The sequence below is a fragment of the Mirounga leonina genome, unplaced genomic scaffold (assembly GCF_011800145.1).
Source record: "Mirounga leonina isolate KUSES-001 unplaced genomic scaffold, KU_Mleo_1.0 Mir_167, whole genome shotgun sequence".
NCBI lineage: Eukaryota > Metazoa > Chordata > Mammalia > Carnivora > Phocidae > Mirounga > Mirounga leonina.
In genome coordinates this window covers 1,100,152-1,118,286 of record NW_023270422.1, presented here as the reverse complement: position 1 = coordinate 1,118,286, position 18,135 = coordinate 1,100,152, and the positions used below count along the sequence as shown (strand labels likewise).

At 42.5% G+C, this 18,135-nt stretch overlaps 1 protein-coding gene across 3 annotated transcripts in view; it reads right to left on the bottom strand.

Moving 5' to 3' along the window:
* RAB31 (RAB31, member RAS oncogene family) overlaps nt 1-18,135 on the bottom strand; it is a 142,389-nt gene that overhangs the window by 16,424 nt on the left and 107,830 nt on the right. For all 3 annotated transcript variants that reach the window (XM_035013807.1, XM_035013806.1, XM_035013808.1), the window contains exon 6: nt 8,598-8,707. In XM_035013807.1, coding sequence (XP_034869698.1) covers nt 8,598-8,707 — 110 coding nt within the window. The remainder of the gene's footprint in view (nt 1-8,597; nt 8,708-18,135) is intronic.

Genomic DNA, 18,135 nt, shown 5'->3' with positions numbered 1-18,135 from the left:
TTCCTTCCTTCCTTCCTTCCTTCTTTCTTCTTTCTTTCTTTCTTTCCTTCCTTCCTTCCTTCCTTCCTTCCTTCCTCCCTCCCTCCCTCCTTTCTTTCTCTTTCTTTCTTTCCTTCTTTCCTTCTTTCTTTCTTTCTTTCTTTCTTTCTTTCTCTCTTTCTTTCTTTCTTTCCAGAGCTGTTTTAGGTTTACAGAAGAAGTTGAGCATAAAGTATAGAGAGCTCCTAATACCCTCATCCCCAACTTTCCCTGTTTTAACGACTAGCACAAGTATGGCATATTTATTACGATTGATGAGCCATCATTAATTATTATGAACAAAAGTCCATAGTTTACATCAGGGCTCATTCTTGGTGCTGTATATCCTCTGGGGTTTGATAAATGTATAATGTTAGGCACCCTCCATTACAACACCATACAGAATAACTTCACTGCCCTAAAAATCCTCTGTGCTCCCCTATTCACCCCCCTCCTTCCCCTGATGAGCCTCTGGCGACCACTGATCTTTCCACTGTCCTTGTAAGTTTACCTTTTCCAGAATGTCACATAGTTGGGATCATACAGTACAACATAGCCTTTTCTGATTGGCTTCTTTCACTTAGCAATATGCATTTAAGGTTTTACCATGTCTTTTCATGGCCTGATAGCTCATTTATTTCTACTGCTGTATAATATTCCACTGAATGGATATGTCCCTTTAATTTTTCTATTTTAACATTTAAAAATTGTAAGACACAAAAAACACTAGCCACAAGGGGAAAATCTAACAAACCAGACTTCATCGAAATTAAGAACTTCTGCTCTTTCAAAGACATTGTCAAGAAAATGGAAAGGCAAGCCACAGCCTGAGAGAAAGTATCTGAAAAATATCTGATAAAAACACGTGTCTCCAGAATATATAAAAATAATCTTTAAAACTTGACAATAAGAAAACAAACTCAACACAAAACAGGCAAAATTTGAAATAACATTTCACCAAAGAGACACAAGCATTGCAAATAAGCACATAAAAAAGCAAACATTATTAGTCACTGGGAAGATGGACATTAAAACTACCAGGAGATACCACTAAACTCCCATCAGAATGACTGAAATTCTATCAACTGACAAAACCAAGTGTTGATGAGGATGTGAAGCTCTCCCACATTTGTGATAGCAATGTAAAATGCTAAAAACACTTCAGAAAACTGTTTGCAGTCCCTTAACAGGTTAAACATTACCTAGCAGATAAGCCAGCCATTCCACACCGAGGTATTTATCCATACAAAGACTCATATGTGAATGTTCATAGCAAACTTATAATTGCCAAAAGCTGAAAACACCCCAAATGTTAGGTGAATGGATTAACACATTTTCCCTCATGCAATGGAATACTACTGAGCAACCCAGGAACCCACCCAGCAAAGTCCATACTGTGTTAGACTATGGAGGGCAACTGATCTCATTTCTTGAATAAGGAAGTTACATGAGAGAACAAAGGGAGAAAGATGGAGAGGGCATCTCTTGCTCAAGAGAGACTTAAGAGACATATCCACTAATCACTACATGTGGAATTTCTGTGCATCTTGATTCAAACAAACTGTAAAATGCAAACAGAGAAACCAATTCGGGCAAATATGAGACATTTGGAAATTTGAACACTGAATATGTGGTGATATTACTATGATAACAGCATTAGGATTACTAATGTAATAATGAAATTGCTGTTACAAAGAAAAGATTACATTCTGAAAATGTTTACAGATGAAATGATGTCTGGAATTCCCTTTGAAATAATGCAGGTGGGGGTTAAGGGGGAGTGGGGCATAGAGATGAAATAGCTCGGTTATAAGTGCATGCTGGTTCACTAGGTTATTTGGTTTACTGGTGTATATTTTTAAAATTTTCTAAAATAAAGCCTGTTTTTGTTTTTTAGTTCCCTGGAACCTCACCACAATGAAACAACCACTGTTAACATTTTAAGTGTATGTATCTTTCCAACCTTCGCCCAGAAGAATATATTATTTACCATTATATATTACATGGTGCATATTTTATGAAATCAAGATATTATACAAACCGGTCTGTAACTTCTGTTTCATAATCAACAATTTATCTTTCCGTGTCAGGAAATACAGATGTACATCATCATTCTTAATCAATAGTTTATACTGGTGACAGCATGGCTTTTTAAAAACCCATTTCCCAACTTCTGGACCATTAAGTCATTTCCTGTTTTTTACCATTATGAATAATGTTACCATAAGCTGCCATAGGCAATGAGCAATGAGACAGACTAGAAGTCCCAGCGCTCCCTGCCAGCCACTCACTCACTAGCTCTGTGACCTAGAGCAAGTTACAAACCTCTCAGTGCCTCAGTTTCCTCATATGTAAAATAGGGATGATAACAGTGCCTATTTCACAGCAAAAATGGTGCATCGAATGAGTTAATAAACGTTTAAGCAACTGCAACAAGGGGACAGAATGAGAATGTGCTGTGTGTTAAACATTCCTGCTACATTTTGCACGCCTGATCAATTTCTGCTTTGGAATCATTGGGATAAAAGGTACACATGTTTAGGGCTTTTCATATCCCACTTGTCCATATTCTGAAAATCACATTATTTCACAGACATGCCCTATTACTGCAGTCCCTAAATTAACTTTTTTTGGTATAAGAAAGTAGACAGGCTTTTTCTTTGTCCTTTCCTGTCCCTTAATGGCCAAACCTACTTTCATTTGACAGCTAGCTACACTACTATAAAATTTGCAAACGCTTCATTTTGTTTTTAAACCTGCTCCAAACAAAAAGTAACTACTAGAGAATTTTAAAAATCCAGGGCACTTAACAAAGCTAACACTGTGCGAAGAATGATTATAAAACAAGACCTGATCCCTGCCCACAAGTCTTAACTTTCTGCCTGTCGTAGGAACACTCTAGTATAATTTTTCCAAACCAAAAAGCTTGTACCTCTAATTATACTCACTTGAAAAAATATTTCTCACCTTGTTCTCAAACTACCAACAAGCAAAAAACTTAGTTTAATGTCTACAGTGTCTCCAGATGTGATTTTCAGAAGAAAGCCTTGTGTTCTCTTCTCCATAGTCAGCATTCAAATTAACTGGAACAAAAGCACAGCTGTCTGGCCGAGGTCCCACCCCAAAACAGACATTTTTCTGGTGAGCCTACAGCTCTACCTCTTTTGGCCCTTAGAGTTTTTAAAGAAACCAAAACGGTATTTAAGTTGCATAATTAAAATGCACAAACCAAAACCTGTGTTTCTCACACTCCAGAATGCAGTCTGGTAGGCTCCCATCAGATGCAGCCCCAAGAGAGACGTCCTGTGCCAGGAAAGGGGACCCGGGGAGTGCGGATTGGATCATACCATTCTCTCCCTAGGTCCCAATGCCCAGCCTGTTCCCCGTGTAACTGGTTCCACTTTCAAAAGAGTTCTGAAATTCACGTCCACGTTCCTCCACCCCGTCCCAGTCTCCCCTCTCCTGAACAACTGCAACAGCACCCTGCCTGGGGAGATATTTCCAACCTTTCTCTCCCTGCACATTCCCCAAGCGGGGGGGGGGGTCTTTCCCTGTAAACTGGATATGCCACACCCCTGCTTAAAACACTTTCGGGGGCTTCCGGCTGCATTCAGAATACCACCCCCTCCTTCCCAGTACAGGGCCAGCAAGGACCTGGCTTAGTCTCCCCTCCCAGCGCCTGAGCTCCCCACGGCAAACCAGCAGATTAATTTCTCCTAAATGCAGCACACCACCTCCCACCTCAGGAACTCAGCTCCCGGGGGGCTCACTGGGCCTGACAGTTCCTCCCCAGCTCTTTGCCCAATTGGCCTCTGTCCATTTTCCAGGTCCAGCCTAAAATCATTTCCCTGGGGAGATCTCCCCTACCCGATCTGAAGTCCCCACCTGTCCCTATCCCCATGGTCCTTGTTCTTTTGCTTCAAAGCATTTATTACAATGTGTAATTATACATTCATTCGACTCTGTGCCAACAGGCTCTCTCCGGCCTTGACAGCCAGTTTGTTTTGCCCATCTTGGTGTCCCTGTGTCGAGCAAGGCACCTAACCCACAGAAGGGTACAGGATAGGTTTGCTGAACACACGAATGAAGAGATACCAGGCCTGTCCGATGGAGGGGTGTCATCCAACCTTAAGTCCCCACAGAAGAGCGACTGCATTTTGCTTGATCTAGCCACCACACTGAAATAGTAGTTTCTGGCACATCGTGAGGTGGTGAGGACAAAGATCCAAATTAAAAAATCTGAATTTAGCCCTATCCTATTTACTCGTCTTAGCTTTATGGAGAATATGACAGAGTTAAGATCTGCTCGCAGAGAACTTGCTGTAGGTATATACCTAAAGCACCTGGAGAACCATGTAGAGTATTCATTTAATGTGTTCATTTAATTTAATCATTTAAATGTGTTCAATTACCAGAATGATGGGGAAGCCATAAGTAACCTCGTGAACCACCCATGAGAGTTGGGGCAGATGAAGACTTCATAAGGAAAAAGGTAGGAACTGGACCTTCCAGGAATTAAGGTTGACAGGGAGGAAGGAGGAGCATCACATTCAGGGTCAAAGACAGTATATGTGTGAAGGAGGAGGTAAAGACGAAGCCTGCTGAGGAGAAGACACCAGAGCTCTGGACCCTGCCTTTCAAGATCACAGAGTCAGGTCAAGAGAGGAGTTTCATAAGGAAGACCATCAAGAGTTTGGTTTTGATATGTAACTCTATAATGAGTAAACAGCAAAAGAATATCTTTGGGCTTTCATAGCACAAAGTTGAAACACTCAAATGTACCACAATATTCTTGGCCAAGAATAGTTCTTATCTTTTAACTCAAAGAGGAAAAAGTCAGTGTTCCAATTAAAGGTATAAGAGCTCAAGAAAGGAAAATGAACAACCCTGGGGAGAAATGCATGGAGGAGAACGAGCCATAGGCAGCAGGGTAAAGGAGCTCCAAAAATGGGATTGAGAAAAGGGCACGTGGAGGAATGCCAATCAGAGGACACCATGTGAGGACAGAATGTGCACAGCTCCCCCTCCCAAAAACAGGGCAGCACCCAACTCCTTTACAAGGTAGCTTCAGCCTCCGCAAACAGATAATAGTTCGCTAAACAATTGCCAGTTAGCACATACATTATGTCTAGGAAACACGGTTGTCTCTCTCTGGTTTATGAACACTCTGGGAATATAGAAGAGAAACATCTGTCTCTTCCTCCAAGTCAGTATGAATTAATTTTGTTTAAGCACACCTTTTCAAAGGGCTTTTATTCTCACCATTTTTTTTTTTAAAGATTTTATTTTTTAGAGAGCGAGCGAGCGAGAAACAGCATGAGAGGGGAGAGGGTCAGAGGGAGAAGCAGGCTCCCCGCTGAGCCGGGAGCCCGATGTGGGACTCGATCCCAGGACCCTGGGATCATGACCTGAGCCGAAGGCAGACGCTTAACCATCTGAGCCACCCAGGCGCCCTCTCACCACTTTTTTTTATTACATCTTTTCTCCCAGGCACTTTTGCCTCCCTTTGGGGAGCATAAAAGTCAGCAATATCCCATTCTATCTTGAGCTCAGGGAGGAGCGCATGTAATACAAGTAGGAACAGGGAAAAGGGAAATAAACGAAATGTCTGCTGCGCTGTATTTAGGTGTACTTGGTGCTGCATTTTAAATTAACCTGTAATTAGGCTACAACACCCCATTCTGAAGAAATTCACCTGAAGGAGTAAAGAGGCACCAGCACTTACAGTATACACATGGCTAGAGGTCTTGCTGCGGGCCGTGTACCTACACGCTTCTTTACTAAGGCAATTTTTTTTTTAAGATTTATTTATTGGGGCGCCTGGGTGGCTCAGTTGGTTAAGCGGCTGCCTTCAGCTCAGGTCATGATCCCAGAGTCCCGGGATCGAGTCCCGCATCGGGCTCCCTGCTCGGCGGGGAGCCTGCTTCTCCCTCTCCCTCTGCCTGCCTCTCTGCCTACTTGTGCTCGCTCTCTCTCTCTGTCAAATAAATAAAAATCTTTAAAAAAAAAAAAAAGATTTATTTATTTATTTATTTGAGACAGAGAGAATGAGAGACAGAGAGAGCACATGAGAGGGGGGAGGGTCAGAGGGAGAAGCAGACCCCCCGCCGAGCAGGGAGCCCGATGCGGGACTCGATCCCGGGACTCCAGGGTCATGACCTGAGCCGAAGGCAGTCGCTTAACCAACTGAGCCACCCAGGCGCCCACTAAGGCAATTTTAACCAAAGTATAATGAAACAGAAATAAACAATTGTTTATTTGACATAGAAGATGAGGTGGCACAACTATTCTATGGCTTATTTAGAAATTAATTATTTGAAGCCATAATTTGAAGTCATAATTATCCAGTGCTTTAAGCAAAACACGTGATTTTTCATGTTTTTAAAGATTTTATTTATTTATTTGAGACAGAGAGAGCAAGCACGAGTGGGGGGAGGAGTAGAGAGAGAAGCCAACTCCCCACTCATCAGGGAGCTGGAGGTGGGGCTCCATCCTGGGACTCCGGGATCATTACCAGAACCAAAGGCAGACCCTTAACTGACTGAGCCACCCAGGCACCTCAAACACGTGCTTTTTCTTAAATGAAGCAGACCACCAAGATCTTAGGAATTCCTTACTCATAGTCCCCATCACCTTGAGCCATAAAGACCTCATATGGGTGAAGAGATGTCTACTGACTGCACCATACAAAGAAGTATCTTTCCAGGTAAGGTATTAATACTTGCCGCTTGAGCTTATTTTCTTCTTTGCAGTTCTTATTTTGTTCTTTATTTTAGTAATGATTTGTGTAAACCTCAGAAAGTCTCCCAGCTTGGGCAGAAACCTCCAGCTGAATCTCAGGTGTGCAGAGAACTGTGCTTCCTTCACTGGCCACTGCCGTCTGCACCACCTGCCTGTCGGGGGCTAATGCTGGGGAAAGGGCTCCATAACATATAAGAAGCTGCACAAAGGAAAGGGGTCAATGTCATGGTCATCAGGAGCTATCTACCTTCACTAATTAAAACCTTTAATCAAAACAAAATGTTGAATCGTCGTACAACTTGCCTAACTTGCCAGAAAAGCCGAACGCCACTGGAAAAGAATGAGTTTGATGTGAGGGAAAATGAGGTTAATGGAACAAGTTCAAGCCAAATGCTCTAAGATGTCACCCAGCGTTCCACAGAAACAGGGCAGCTGAGTGGTGGCTTCACAGCAAAGCATTGCAGCCACAGCCCGTTTTCAGGAAGGAGCAGGAATCTGAGGATCCAGGGTTTCCAACATAAAATTACAGCCTAGCACTCTACAGTCCAACCACTAAGGTCAACACGCTTGGATAACACTAATCTGTTGAGAGCATAAAATAACAGCGGGAACACGAAGCCTCGGAAGGAGGATGGAAGGGAAGGTGATGTGGACCCCAGGGAACAAGTTAGGCAGGGGCTGTGTGTGTTTGTGTGCATTTCTGTATCGTGTAAGTAACCCAGACCAGAGATCCCCATCTCCAAGTGAAAGTCCCCATCAAGCCAAGAGAAACAAACAAAATAATCCCTGCTATGTGTTCTCAGAGCCTAAAGTAATGAACCAAAACCGGTTAAAAGGAAATCAAATCTGTTCTGGGAAGTGACAGACCCTCTGACTTTGAGAGCACCGCCAACAATGACTTCAGGCAGAAGAGAGATCAAACCATTGGTTTCCCCTCTGGAATGCCCTTCTGGAATTGTCTGGAACCAGATAAGACCTTTGAGAACAACGGCCAACTGTTCAGGGGTTCAACTTTTCTGAAGGCGGGCACCCCAGGCCCCTGAGTCCCAGCACCTCAGTAAAGGCTAACACTTGGACAAAGTCCCCCATTAGGCTCTGGGGCAACCCAGGACAGTTTCCCAAGCCAGCCGGCAGCAGGGAGCTCTCTGAGGGGACCCAGTGCAGAACATCTTTACCAAAGAAGTTGTGGAGGGGAAATCTGGCCGTCAGCTGGGATACAGGTCTTAGATAAAGGTGACTTATGGGGAACCAGCATAAAGAAAGGGAATTATAACACGACCCAGAACAGGAGACAAAGAAGGGAGCCACCACCTTCCACTAGCTGGCTGATCAGAAATGAGAAAAATCAACTGTCCACCTAATTCCCAATTTCAGGTCTTGTGGGATGGAGACTCATTTTTTTGATGACCACCAGGTGAAAGAAATTACTAAAAGGTCCCTTTATTTTGTTTGCCTAGAGTCATTCCGTTTAACACATGACTTTAGTTTTCTACGCCTTATCACTGTCTGTTTTATTTCTCTCCCCCTCAACATACTAACACAAAATGCTATCAAACACACAACTTTTTAATTATAATGACTTCTTTTGTGACACAGTTACTTCATTTTGGTTCATAAAACATAGAATCGACAGGTTAAAGCACAGGACTGTGGAAATTCAGAATCGGGAGGCACGATATAGGTCAGGACTAACAAATGCCGACTGTAAGTTTTATATCCATGGCATCAGACAGAGTCACACAGAGGGAAAGCTCCAGGCAGCATCCTGTGATTTTATCCTTTGACTCTCAGAAGCATACAAACGTAAGCAAAGCCGAGAACGCAGTTCAGGTACTTACTGATTCCTTGAAAGAGCTCTTCAATATTAATAGCATTTTTTGCACTTGTTTCAACCACGACAGCACCTATGGATTCGGCATATTCCTTAGCATCCTTCAAGGGAACTTCCCTGGAAAAGAGGTCACACCCAGACAGAAATGAATGCTCATTTGTACAATATAAATAACCCAACAGACCAAACAGAAAGCTCATGTGGAAACAGCTCCTTTATCTAAGTCCTATAGAATAACCACACAATCGATCAGCAAATATTGAAAACTAGTATGGGTGAAAATGTTTAAAGTTTAAAACCTGGTCTCTGGCATCCATGGAGATAAGACTCCCCATATGTAAAATGCTGTGCTGGTCCCACAAAAGGAAAGAATTCCAGAACATTAGAAAAACTCATTAGGAAGATGGCCGCATACATTTCAGCTTTCAGAGTTAGGGCTGATTTCAATTATTTTCCCATAAAAAATGACTCCATTTTTTAAAATTGTGTGTATGTGCATGTACACACGTGTGCACGGTTCTGCACACACACATGCTCTTGTAGAACTTTTTACATATAGTCTTTCACACATCAGAGAGAATATGTCACAGGATGTGAGCGTCTGGAAGTGAACATGGTTACAGCTACAATGGCTGTGATGCAATAGGACAGAACTGGACTTTCACCCGTAAAAGGCTCTTCCTGCAAAGATGTTAGGACATGAATTCTATTTAAATGAATAATCTAGAAAGACATTTATTGACCTATTTTTAATGTGAAGATGCTGTGGTGGATCTGAAGATTAAAAAGACACAGTTCCTGTTCCCCAGAAGTTTAGTCATGTATTCAACAAATATTTATTGAGTGGCTATTACACACCAGGCTCTCTTGTAGGTGCTAGAGAAAACAGTAACCCCTGCCTTCTGGAACCTCCACTTGAGAGCAAAGACAAACATCCATGGTCACTCTAACCCACAACATTGTAACATCTGCAATACGTGGATAATAAAGGTGCAATAAAGCACTTCAGAATGAGAGGAAGTACAGAAGTACCAAAAGTACAGAAGTACAGGAAGTATACAAAAGTACAGGAAGTGGACAGAGTACAGGAAGTATATAGAAGTACAGGAAGTACAGAAGTACAGGAAGTGTACAGAAGTTCCAGGAAGTACAGAGAAGTCCAGGAAGTATACAGAAGTACAGGAAGTGATGCACTTTGATCAATGGAACCTGGGAAGGTGAGCGGAGTGTGGCCATGAAGCAGGGTGAACATGCATGGCAATTTGTGATGCCACCTCCTGAGAAAGGCCCCATGGCAGGGGAGTATCCTCATCCCCAGATACTGTTCAAAGTTGATTCTGTACCCAGCACTGCCTTGGATGTAAGAGTGGATTTACAAGGGAATGATATGGTGTCAGAATGGAGAGAAGGTCAGAATGACTGGAGCTGAGAGGGGAGGGGGTGGCCAGCAGGAATCCTGGCAGAGGGGCCAGAAGACACCCCCCATGCCTGTCTCATGCCCAGCAGCCACTGAAGAACAGGAGGACAACAGGGTCAGCCCCACATTCTAAGGGAAAACAGTACACCAAATAGACTGGAGTGGGGAGTGAGGAGAAGAATTTGGAAGCTCTAATGCTGAACTAGACAGATGGCTACAGGAAAAGGAGAAAGGCAGACAGAAAATCAAAACTGGGAGCAGGGTGAAGAGACTGTATCCCTCTCCCACCTCCTTTCCTTTCCTCCACCCCTCCAAATGCCTCCTAAAAGGCTGTAACTGGTTTATAAAGTTACTGGGGAAATTCGCCCTTGGCATTTAAATTCATTATGGACCCCAAATCAAATGAGAGGAGGACTTTTCAGGTGCTAGCTGGAAAAAGGCTCAAGGAGAGGCTACTGTAGTAAAGGCAGTGGCCCCAGGATTCCAAACTGGAGAAAAGAAGCCTCCCGAGTTGTCAGCTGGAATCTGTACCGCCGTAATCTTTCTTACCAAAGACACACTGGGAAAAACTACGCTCCTTAACCTGCCCTCTCTACTGTTTCCAACAGACAAGCCCCAGGCCTCTCACAAAGATTGAAGGGGAAAAAAAGAAACTTGAGTTTTTTTGGTGGCAATGAATTTTACATTTGAAACATCCCAGAAAAGGGCTTTCCTACGTTCAGTTTGGCATATTACCCTATTTTTCATTTCTTCCTGGTAGTGTTTATCAAAGCACAGATAGAAGGGTGGGGCTCATCTCTACCCAAATGTGCTTCAGGTAAGACAGGCTGTGCCTTGCTAATCTCCACCTGGGGGCAGGGAGTATTCTGGCCATCAAGGAAGCCTTGGAGACCCCTCAAGTGAGAGCAGATTACAGTCACATGCTTCCCCCCCCAGCCCGCCTCTCATCAGCTCCTTTGTGAGACAAAGAGGAGTAGAATAGGTTTTGCCAAGATTAGGCAAGAACAAAGTCACTTGCCACAGAACCCAAAATATCCATCCTGAGCATAACAGTAAGCCTGGGTGGGCTAACCATCTCACAGTCTACATGCTGGACCCTGGAATGGACAGATAAGAAAAGTATGTCCTCACACTTCTTCCGTGTTTAGAAATGGTCTCATGAAATAAATGATTTTCCCAAAATGACATAGTGAGTCAGGGGTGGAGGCAGGGTCTAACCTAAGACCCTCTGGCTCTGCCCACTTTGCTCCCATCAGGCCTTGACAACATAACCACCCAACTGGCACCCACATTCCACAGGCCATTCTTTCGATCTTCATAGACAGAAAATATGTGGGGTTCAAAAGATCCTCATACTGTAATATACCAGAATCAGGGGCGGAGGCAAGGGAAGGACATATCCTATCCTCCTAAAGAACAGGTTCTTACTCAGTCTGGAGGGCCAGTGAAAGTCCCTCTAACAACGAACTGAAATCAGAAGGACCAACCACACTTGGGTCTGTCAAAATAGGTTTCCTCTATTGTGGTATAAAAAGAAATATGTATTGTATGCTCTTTCTCCTTGCTTCTTGGCACAGAGGTCCTGAAACCACCAAGTTTCCTGAGTGACAGGTGGGCCCTTTGTTATTTGTAAAGAGCTCCATTATGCCATACCTGAGTTTCGTATAGGTAGGAGCCCCTATCGAGCTTCAGATGGGGGCTGGTTGCCAGGGGATCCAACCCCGTGATTAGAGGGTTGAAACTTTCAGCCCCACTCTCCAACCCTGGGGATGGGAGAACTGGAGATTTTATCAATCATGACTAAGTAAAGAAACCTCAGTGAAAACTCTTGAACACAGGGCTTGGAGGGTTTGAGTTGATGAACATGTCAAGGTACTATACCTTGCTCTATGCATCTCTTCCCTTTGCCTGGTCCTGAGTTGTATTCTTTAGAGGAAAACTGTAATCATAAGTCCAGTGCTTTCGTGAGTTCACAGAACTCTGTTCTAGTGAATTATTGAACCCGAAGTGGAGGGGACATAGGAACCCCCAAACTGGTAGTCCTGGGCAGAAGTGAGGTTAACTTGGGGATACCCAAGACTTGCATCTGGCATCTAAAGTGGAGGGGCAGTCTTGTGGGACTGAGTCCGTAATTTGTGGGATCTGTGCTAACTCCAGGTAGTTACTGTCAGAATTGAACTGAAAGGCAGGACACCCAGTTGGCATCGACAAATTGTTGTTGGAACAAACAGGCACAACTACAATCGAAAGAAGAGCCTTAAAAAGGTGAGAATTTCCTTCCTTGGAGCCTCTTGAAGGTAAAATAGAAACCACTGGGAACGCTTCCAGCTGCATTTCAAGAGAGGCCACTGCACACCCCACACGGCTGGAAGGCTGCCATCACTGGTCTTCTGTAATTATGGTTACATGAGACTACGGCATCTAATGACTTTCGTACATTTTTTCAACAAATATTTATCAAGTGTCTGCCATATGCTGGGCATTGTGCTAGGCACTGGAACAGATAGATTGAAACTAATTTGCCCAAGCCAGAGTATAAACAAAGCTAGTCAATTTTGATGGGAAAGACTGTTTTTCGACTTTCTAGACCAACCTATGTACAGAATTCAGGACTCCCAGAAATCACCCAGAAGAGTTACTGCCAGGGGCGCCTGGGTGACTCAGTCGGTTAAGCCTCTGCCTTTGGCTCAGGTCATGATCCCAGGGTCCTAGAATCGAGCCCCGAGTCGGGCTCCCTACTCAGCAAGAAGTCTGCTTCTCCCTCTCCCTCTGCCCCTAACCCCTACTCGTTCTCTGTCTCAAATAAATAAAATCTTAAAAAAAAAAAGTTACTGCCAACCAGCCAGCAAGTGTAGACTGGGAGTCCTTCTCCCTTGGCACCCCTCCCATCACTGCTCCTTCAGCCTCTTTCAGGAGCTGATGATGTTCTGCCTACCTTATATATCAGCATCCCGAGGGTTTCTTTCTTAACTGACATCCTACCCCCACCGGAAAGCAACCACAGCAGGCCCAGTGGTCAGGTTAGAGGTTAGGATGCAGAGCCAATGGGAGACATGAAGGGCAGAGAAAGTGGGAAAGCTGGAGATCGGGGGGAGGTTACCGTCCACTCACCAGGAAAACACTAAATTCAAGGGACATCAGAAGAGACCAGAGTTAGGGTCAGGACCAAGAGGCTGAGTGATGGGGAGAGAGAGCAATACGGGTCAGGCTTAGGGTGGAAACACACAGAAGGGAGTCTTCTTCTAACCCAGGTCTGGTGTTAATCAGCTCATACTTCAGTGTGGTCCACACAGCAGCCTGTCACGTGTCTTGGACCCAGGCAGAGGCCTGAGCAGGCTACAACACTCGCAGGCTCTCCATGGGGGAGGGAGGTCAGGAAACAGCATTCTTGTGGGCTCCAGAGTTTTCAACGGGCTACACTGCCCAACAAGGGTCCTTGTTTTGTTGTTCGTGAAGTAACCTGGCAATGTGGCAGCTGACTCATTCTAATTTCAGAGGTATTTAATTCTCCATGATCCTCCCCCATGGATGGCAGAGGAAGAGGAGGGCAGGTAACCCAAGAAGGAGTTCCTGAAGCCCTACCCGAGCGGGAGGGGAATTCAAAGCAGCAGGCTACAGGCAGAGTGATGCTCTGTCCCCCGTAGGGGTTCATCGGGAAGGTTCAGTTCCATCCTGAAAGTCAGTGTATATAGGTGCTCCAATGGTGACTCCCCTGTCCCAGGTCTTATGGCCCTCATTCTATTAGATGGGGTGAATGCTTTATAGCAATTCTACATGTTAAGAAATTTGATATTATAAGGTGCTCAAAACAATACCCGGCACATAATCAGTGCTATATCAGTGTTCCTTTAATCAATTGTCACAAAGCTCTATCAGCAAGGATGGTGGCATGGCACCATTTTCTTACAGAAGGCCACCAAAAAGACTGAGGAAATGATGCAGATGGAAGAAACAAGTAAACAGGAGGCTCAAACTAACTACTTCAGAATTTGAAGGTCCTTCACAGGTTTATGTGACTCAACCCCTTCATTTTATGGCCCAAGAAGGCTCACAGGCCAATCATCATGGTTCCACAGAAGAATGGCTACATTCTGTAATAGGCATTAGCCAACTCATTAAATAATTAATTTTGATAAATTACCCCAAGATTAAATTGCATCATATTTTGAAGTCCTTTCTCTATGAAAAAATCTGACATTAATTCTGAGTAACCTGTATTCAAAGAGAGTGAGTAACTTTTCATAAGCCATGAATATTTCTTGTTCTATTACATTTTGTGCATGTTCTTTAACTACTTTGGTTTGGATTTTTTTTTCTTATTTATTCATAAGTGCTCTTTGCATATTAAGAAACCCAGTCCTTTGTAATTTATTTTCCATATTTCTTCAGCTTATCTCTTGTGTTTAGGTCTTTGCCACACAGAAGTTTTTATGTAGTCAGACTTATCAATTATTTTTCTCTATGGTTTCTGAGTTTTATATCATGATTAAACAGTTCATTCTAATTCCAAGGTTATTTTTAACAGTAATCTGCTTTCTCTAACTTTTATGGTTTTGTTTTTTACATTTAAATCCTTGTCCCATTTTGAATTTATTTTTTCTCATTTTCCCCTATGACTAGCTAATTATCCCGAGACCATTTATTGAATTATCCCTTTTTATACTTACTTAAACATCATCTTTATCATATACTAAATCTCTTTATGTATTTCACCCTGTTTCTTGATTCTCTAGTCTGTTCATTGACTTTCTTCTTTTTTTTTTTTTAAGATTTTATTTATTCATTTAAGAGAGAGAGACAGAGAGAGCACAAGCAGGGGGAGAGGCAGAAAGAGAGGGAGAAGCAGAATTCAGGACTCCCTGCCAAGCTGGGAGCCTGATGTGGGGCTCAATCCCAGGACCTGGAGATCACGACCTGAGCAGAACAGATGCTCAACCATCTGAGCCACCCAGGTGCCCCTGTTCATTGACTTTCTGTGCAGTTCTGTGACAACGCTATATTGTTTTTTTACTGAATCATTAAAATAGATATCAATATCTATTAGGATTAGTCCCTCCAGTACTATTTTTATCTGTTTATTTTTTCTTTTTTAAAAAGATTTATTTATTTATTTTAGAGAGAGAGAATGGGGGGGCACTGAGGAAAAAGGAGAGAGAGAATCCGAAGCAGGCTCTGTGCAGAGTGTGGAGCCTGACGTGGGGCTCGATCTCATGACCCTGAGATCATGACCTGAGCTGAAACCAAGAGTCAGATGCTCAACCAAGTGAGACAACCCAGGCTCCCCTCTGTTTATTTTTATAGATGAATTTTAGGGTCATTTTGTAAAACCTCTTTTTAAATGTTGTTTTGGTAATTTGAGTGGAATCTCAATGAATTCATGGTTTAATTTAGAGCAAACTGACATTTTTACAATATTGAGTTTTCCTGTCCAAAGGAAAAAGTACACACTTTCATTTATTTAAATCTTTTGTGTCCTACTCATAGATTGTACATTTTATCTATATAGTTCTTGCTCATTTTTGCTAAATTCATTCCTAGGATTTAAAATATTTCAAAATTTAAAAAAGTACACACAGGGGGCGGAGCAAGATGGCGGAGGAGTAGGAGACCTGGATTTCGTCTCCTCTCAGGAATTCAGCTGGATAGGGATCAAACCATTCTGAACACCTACAAACTCAACAGGAGATCGAAGAAAAGAAGAGCAACAACTCTCTGAACAGAAAAGCAACCACTTTCTGGAAGGTCTTTTCTGATTTGTTTAGAGTATATTTTCTGGGGACGTTGTTACTCTGCTAGCATTTTGTTCTCTCATTAATCTATTCTCCTCTGCACAAAATGACAAGATGGAAAAAATCACCTCAACAAAAAGAACAAGAGGTAGTACCTACTGCCAGGGACCTACTCAATACGGACATTAGTACGATGTCAGATCTAGAGTTCAGAATCATCACTTTAAAGATACTAGCTGGGCTTGAAAAAAATATGGAAGTTATTAGAGAAACCTTTCTGCAGAAGTAAAAGAACTAAAATCTAACCAAGTAGAAATCAAAAAGGCTATTAATGAGGTGCAATCAAATATGGGTGCGCTAACTGCTAGGATAAATGAGGCAGAAGAGAGAATCAGTAATATAGAAGACCAAATGATGGAAAATAAAGAAGCTGAGAAAAAGAGAGATCAACAACTACTGGATCACGAGGGCAGAATTCGAGAGATAAGCGATACCATAAGACGAAACAACATTAGAATAATTGGGATCCCAGAAGAAGAAGAAAGAGAGAGAGGGGCAGAAGGTATAATGGAGCAAATTATAGCAGAGAACTTCCCTAATTTGGGGAAGGAAACAGGCATCAAAAACCAGGAAGCACAGAGAACCCCTCTCAAAATCAATAAAAATAGGTCAACACCCCGACATCTAATAGTAAAACTTACGAGTCTAATAGACAAAGAGAAAATCCTGAAAGCAGCTCCGGAGAAGAGATATGTAACCTACAATGGTAGAAACATTAGATTGGCAACAGACCTATCCACAGAGACCTGGCAGGCCAGAAAGGACTGGCAGGATATATTCAGAGCACTAAATGAGAAAAATATGCAGCCAAAAATACTAGATCCGGCTAGGCTGTCATTGAAAATTGAAGGAGAGATAAAAAGCTTCCAAGACAAACAAAAACTAAAGGAATTTGCAAACACGAAACCAGCTCTACAAGAAATCTTGAAAGGGGTCCTCTAAACAAAGAGAGAGCCTAAAAGCAACATAGACCAGAAAGGAACACAGACAATATACGGTAACAGTCACCTTACAGGCAATACAATGGCACTAAATTCCTATCTTTCAATAGTTACCCTGAATGTACATGGGCTAAATGCCCCAATCAAAAGACACAGGCTATCAGACCGGATTAAAAAACAAGACCCATCGATATGCTGTCTGCAAGAGACTCATTTTAGAACCAAAGATAACCCCGGATTGAAAGTGAGGGGGTGAAAAACCATTTACCATGCTAATGGACACCAAAAGAAAGCTGGGGTGGCAATCCTTATATCAGACAAATTAGATTTTAAACCAAAGACTGTAATAAGAGATGAGGAAGGACATTATATCCTACTTAAAGGGTCTATCCAACAAGAAGATCTAACAACTGTAAATATCTATGCCCCTAACATGGGAGCAGCCAATTATATAAGCCAAATAATAACAAAAGCAAAGAAACATATCGACAACAATACAATAATAGTGGGGGACTTTAACACCCCCCTCACTGAAATGGACAGATCATCTAAGCAAAAGATCAACAAGGAAATGAAGACTTTAAATGACACACTGGACCAAATGGACTTCACAGACCTATTCAGAACATTCCATCCCAAAGCAACGGAATACACATTCTTCTCTAGTCCCCATGGAACATTCTCCAGAATAGATCACATCCTAGGTCATAAATCAGGTCTCAACTGGTACCAAAAGATTGGGATCATTCCCTGCCTATTTTCAGACCACAATGCTTTGAAACTAGAACTCAATCACAAGAGGAAAGTCAGAAAGAACTCAAATACATGGAGGCTAAAGAGCATCCTACTGAAGAATGAATGGGTCAACCAGGAAATTAAAGAAGAATTAAAAAAATACATAGAAACCAATGAAAATGAAAACACAACTATTCAAAATCTTCGGGATGCAGCATAGGCAGTCCTAAGAGGAAAGTATATAGCAATACAAGCCTTTCTCAAGAAACAAGAAAGGTCTCAAGTACACAACCTAACCCTACACCTAAAGGAGCTGGAGAAAGAACAGCAAATAAAGCCTAAACCCAGCAGGAGAAGAGAAATCATAAAGATCAGAGCAGAAATCAATGAAATAGAAACTAAAAGAACAGTAGAACAGATCAACGAAACTAGGAGCTGGTTCTTTGAAAGAATTAACAAGATTGATAAACCCCTGGCCAGACTTATCAAAAGGAAAAGAGAAATGACCCAAATCAACAAAATCATGAATGAAAGAGGAGAGATCACAACCAACACCAAAGAAATACAAACAATTATAAGAACATATTATGAGCAACTCTATGCCAGCAAATTAGATAACCTGGAAGAAATGGAGGCATTCCTAGAGATGTATCAACTACCAAA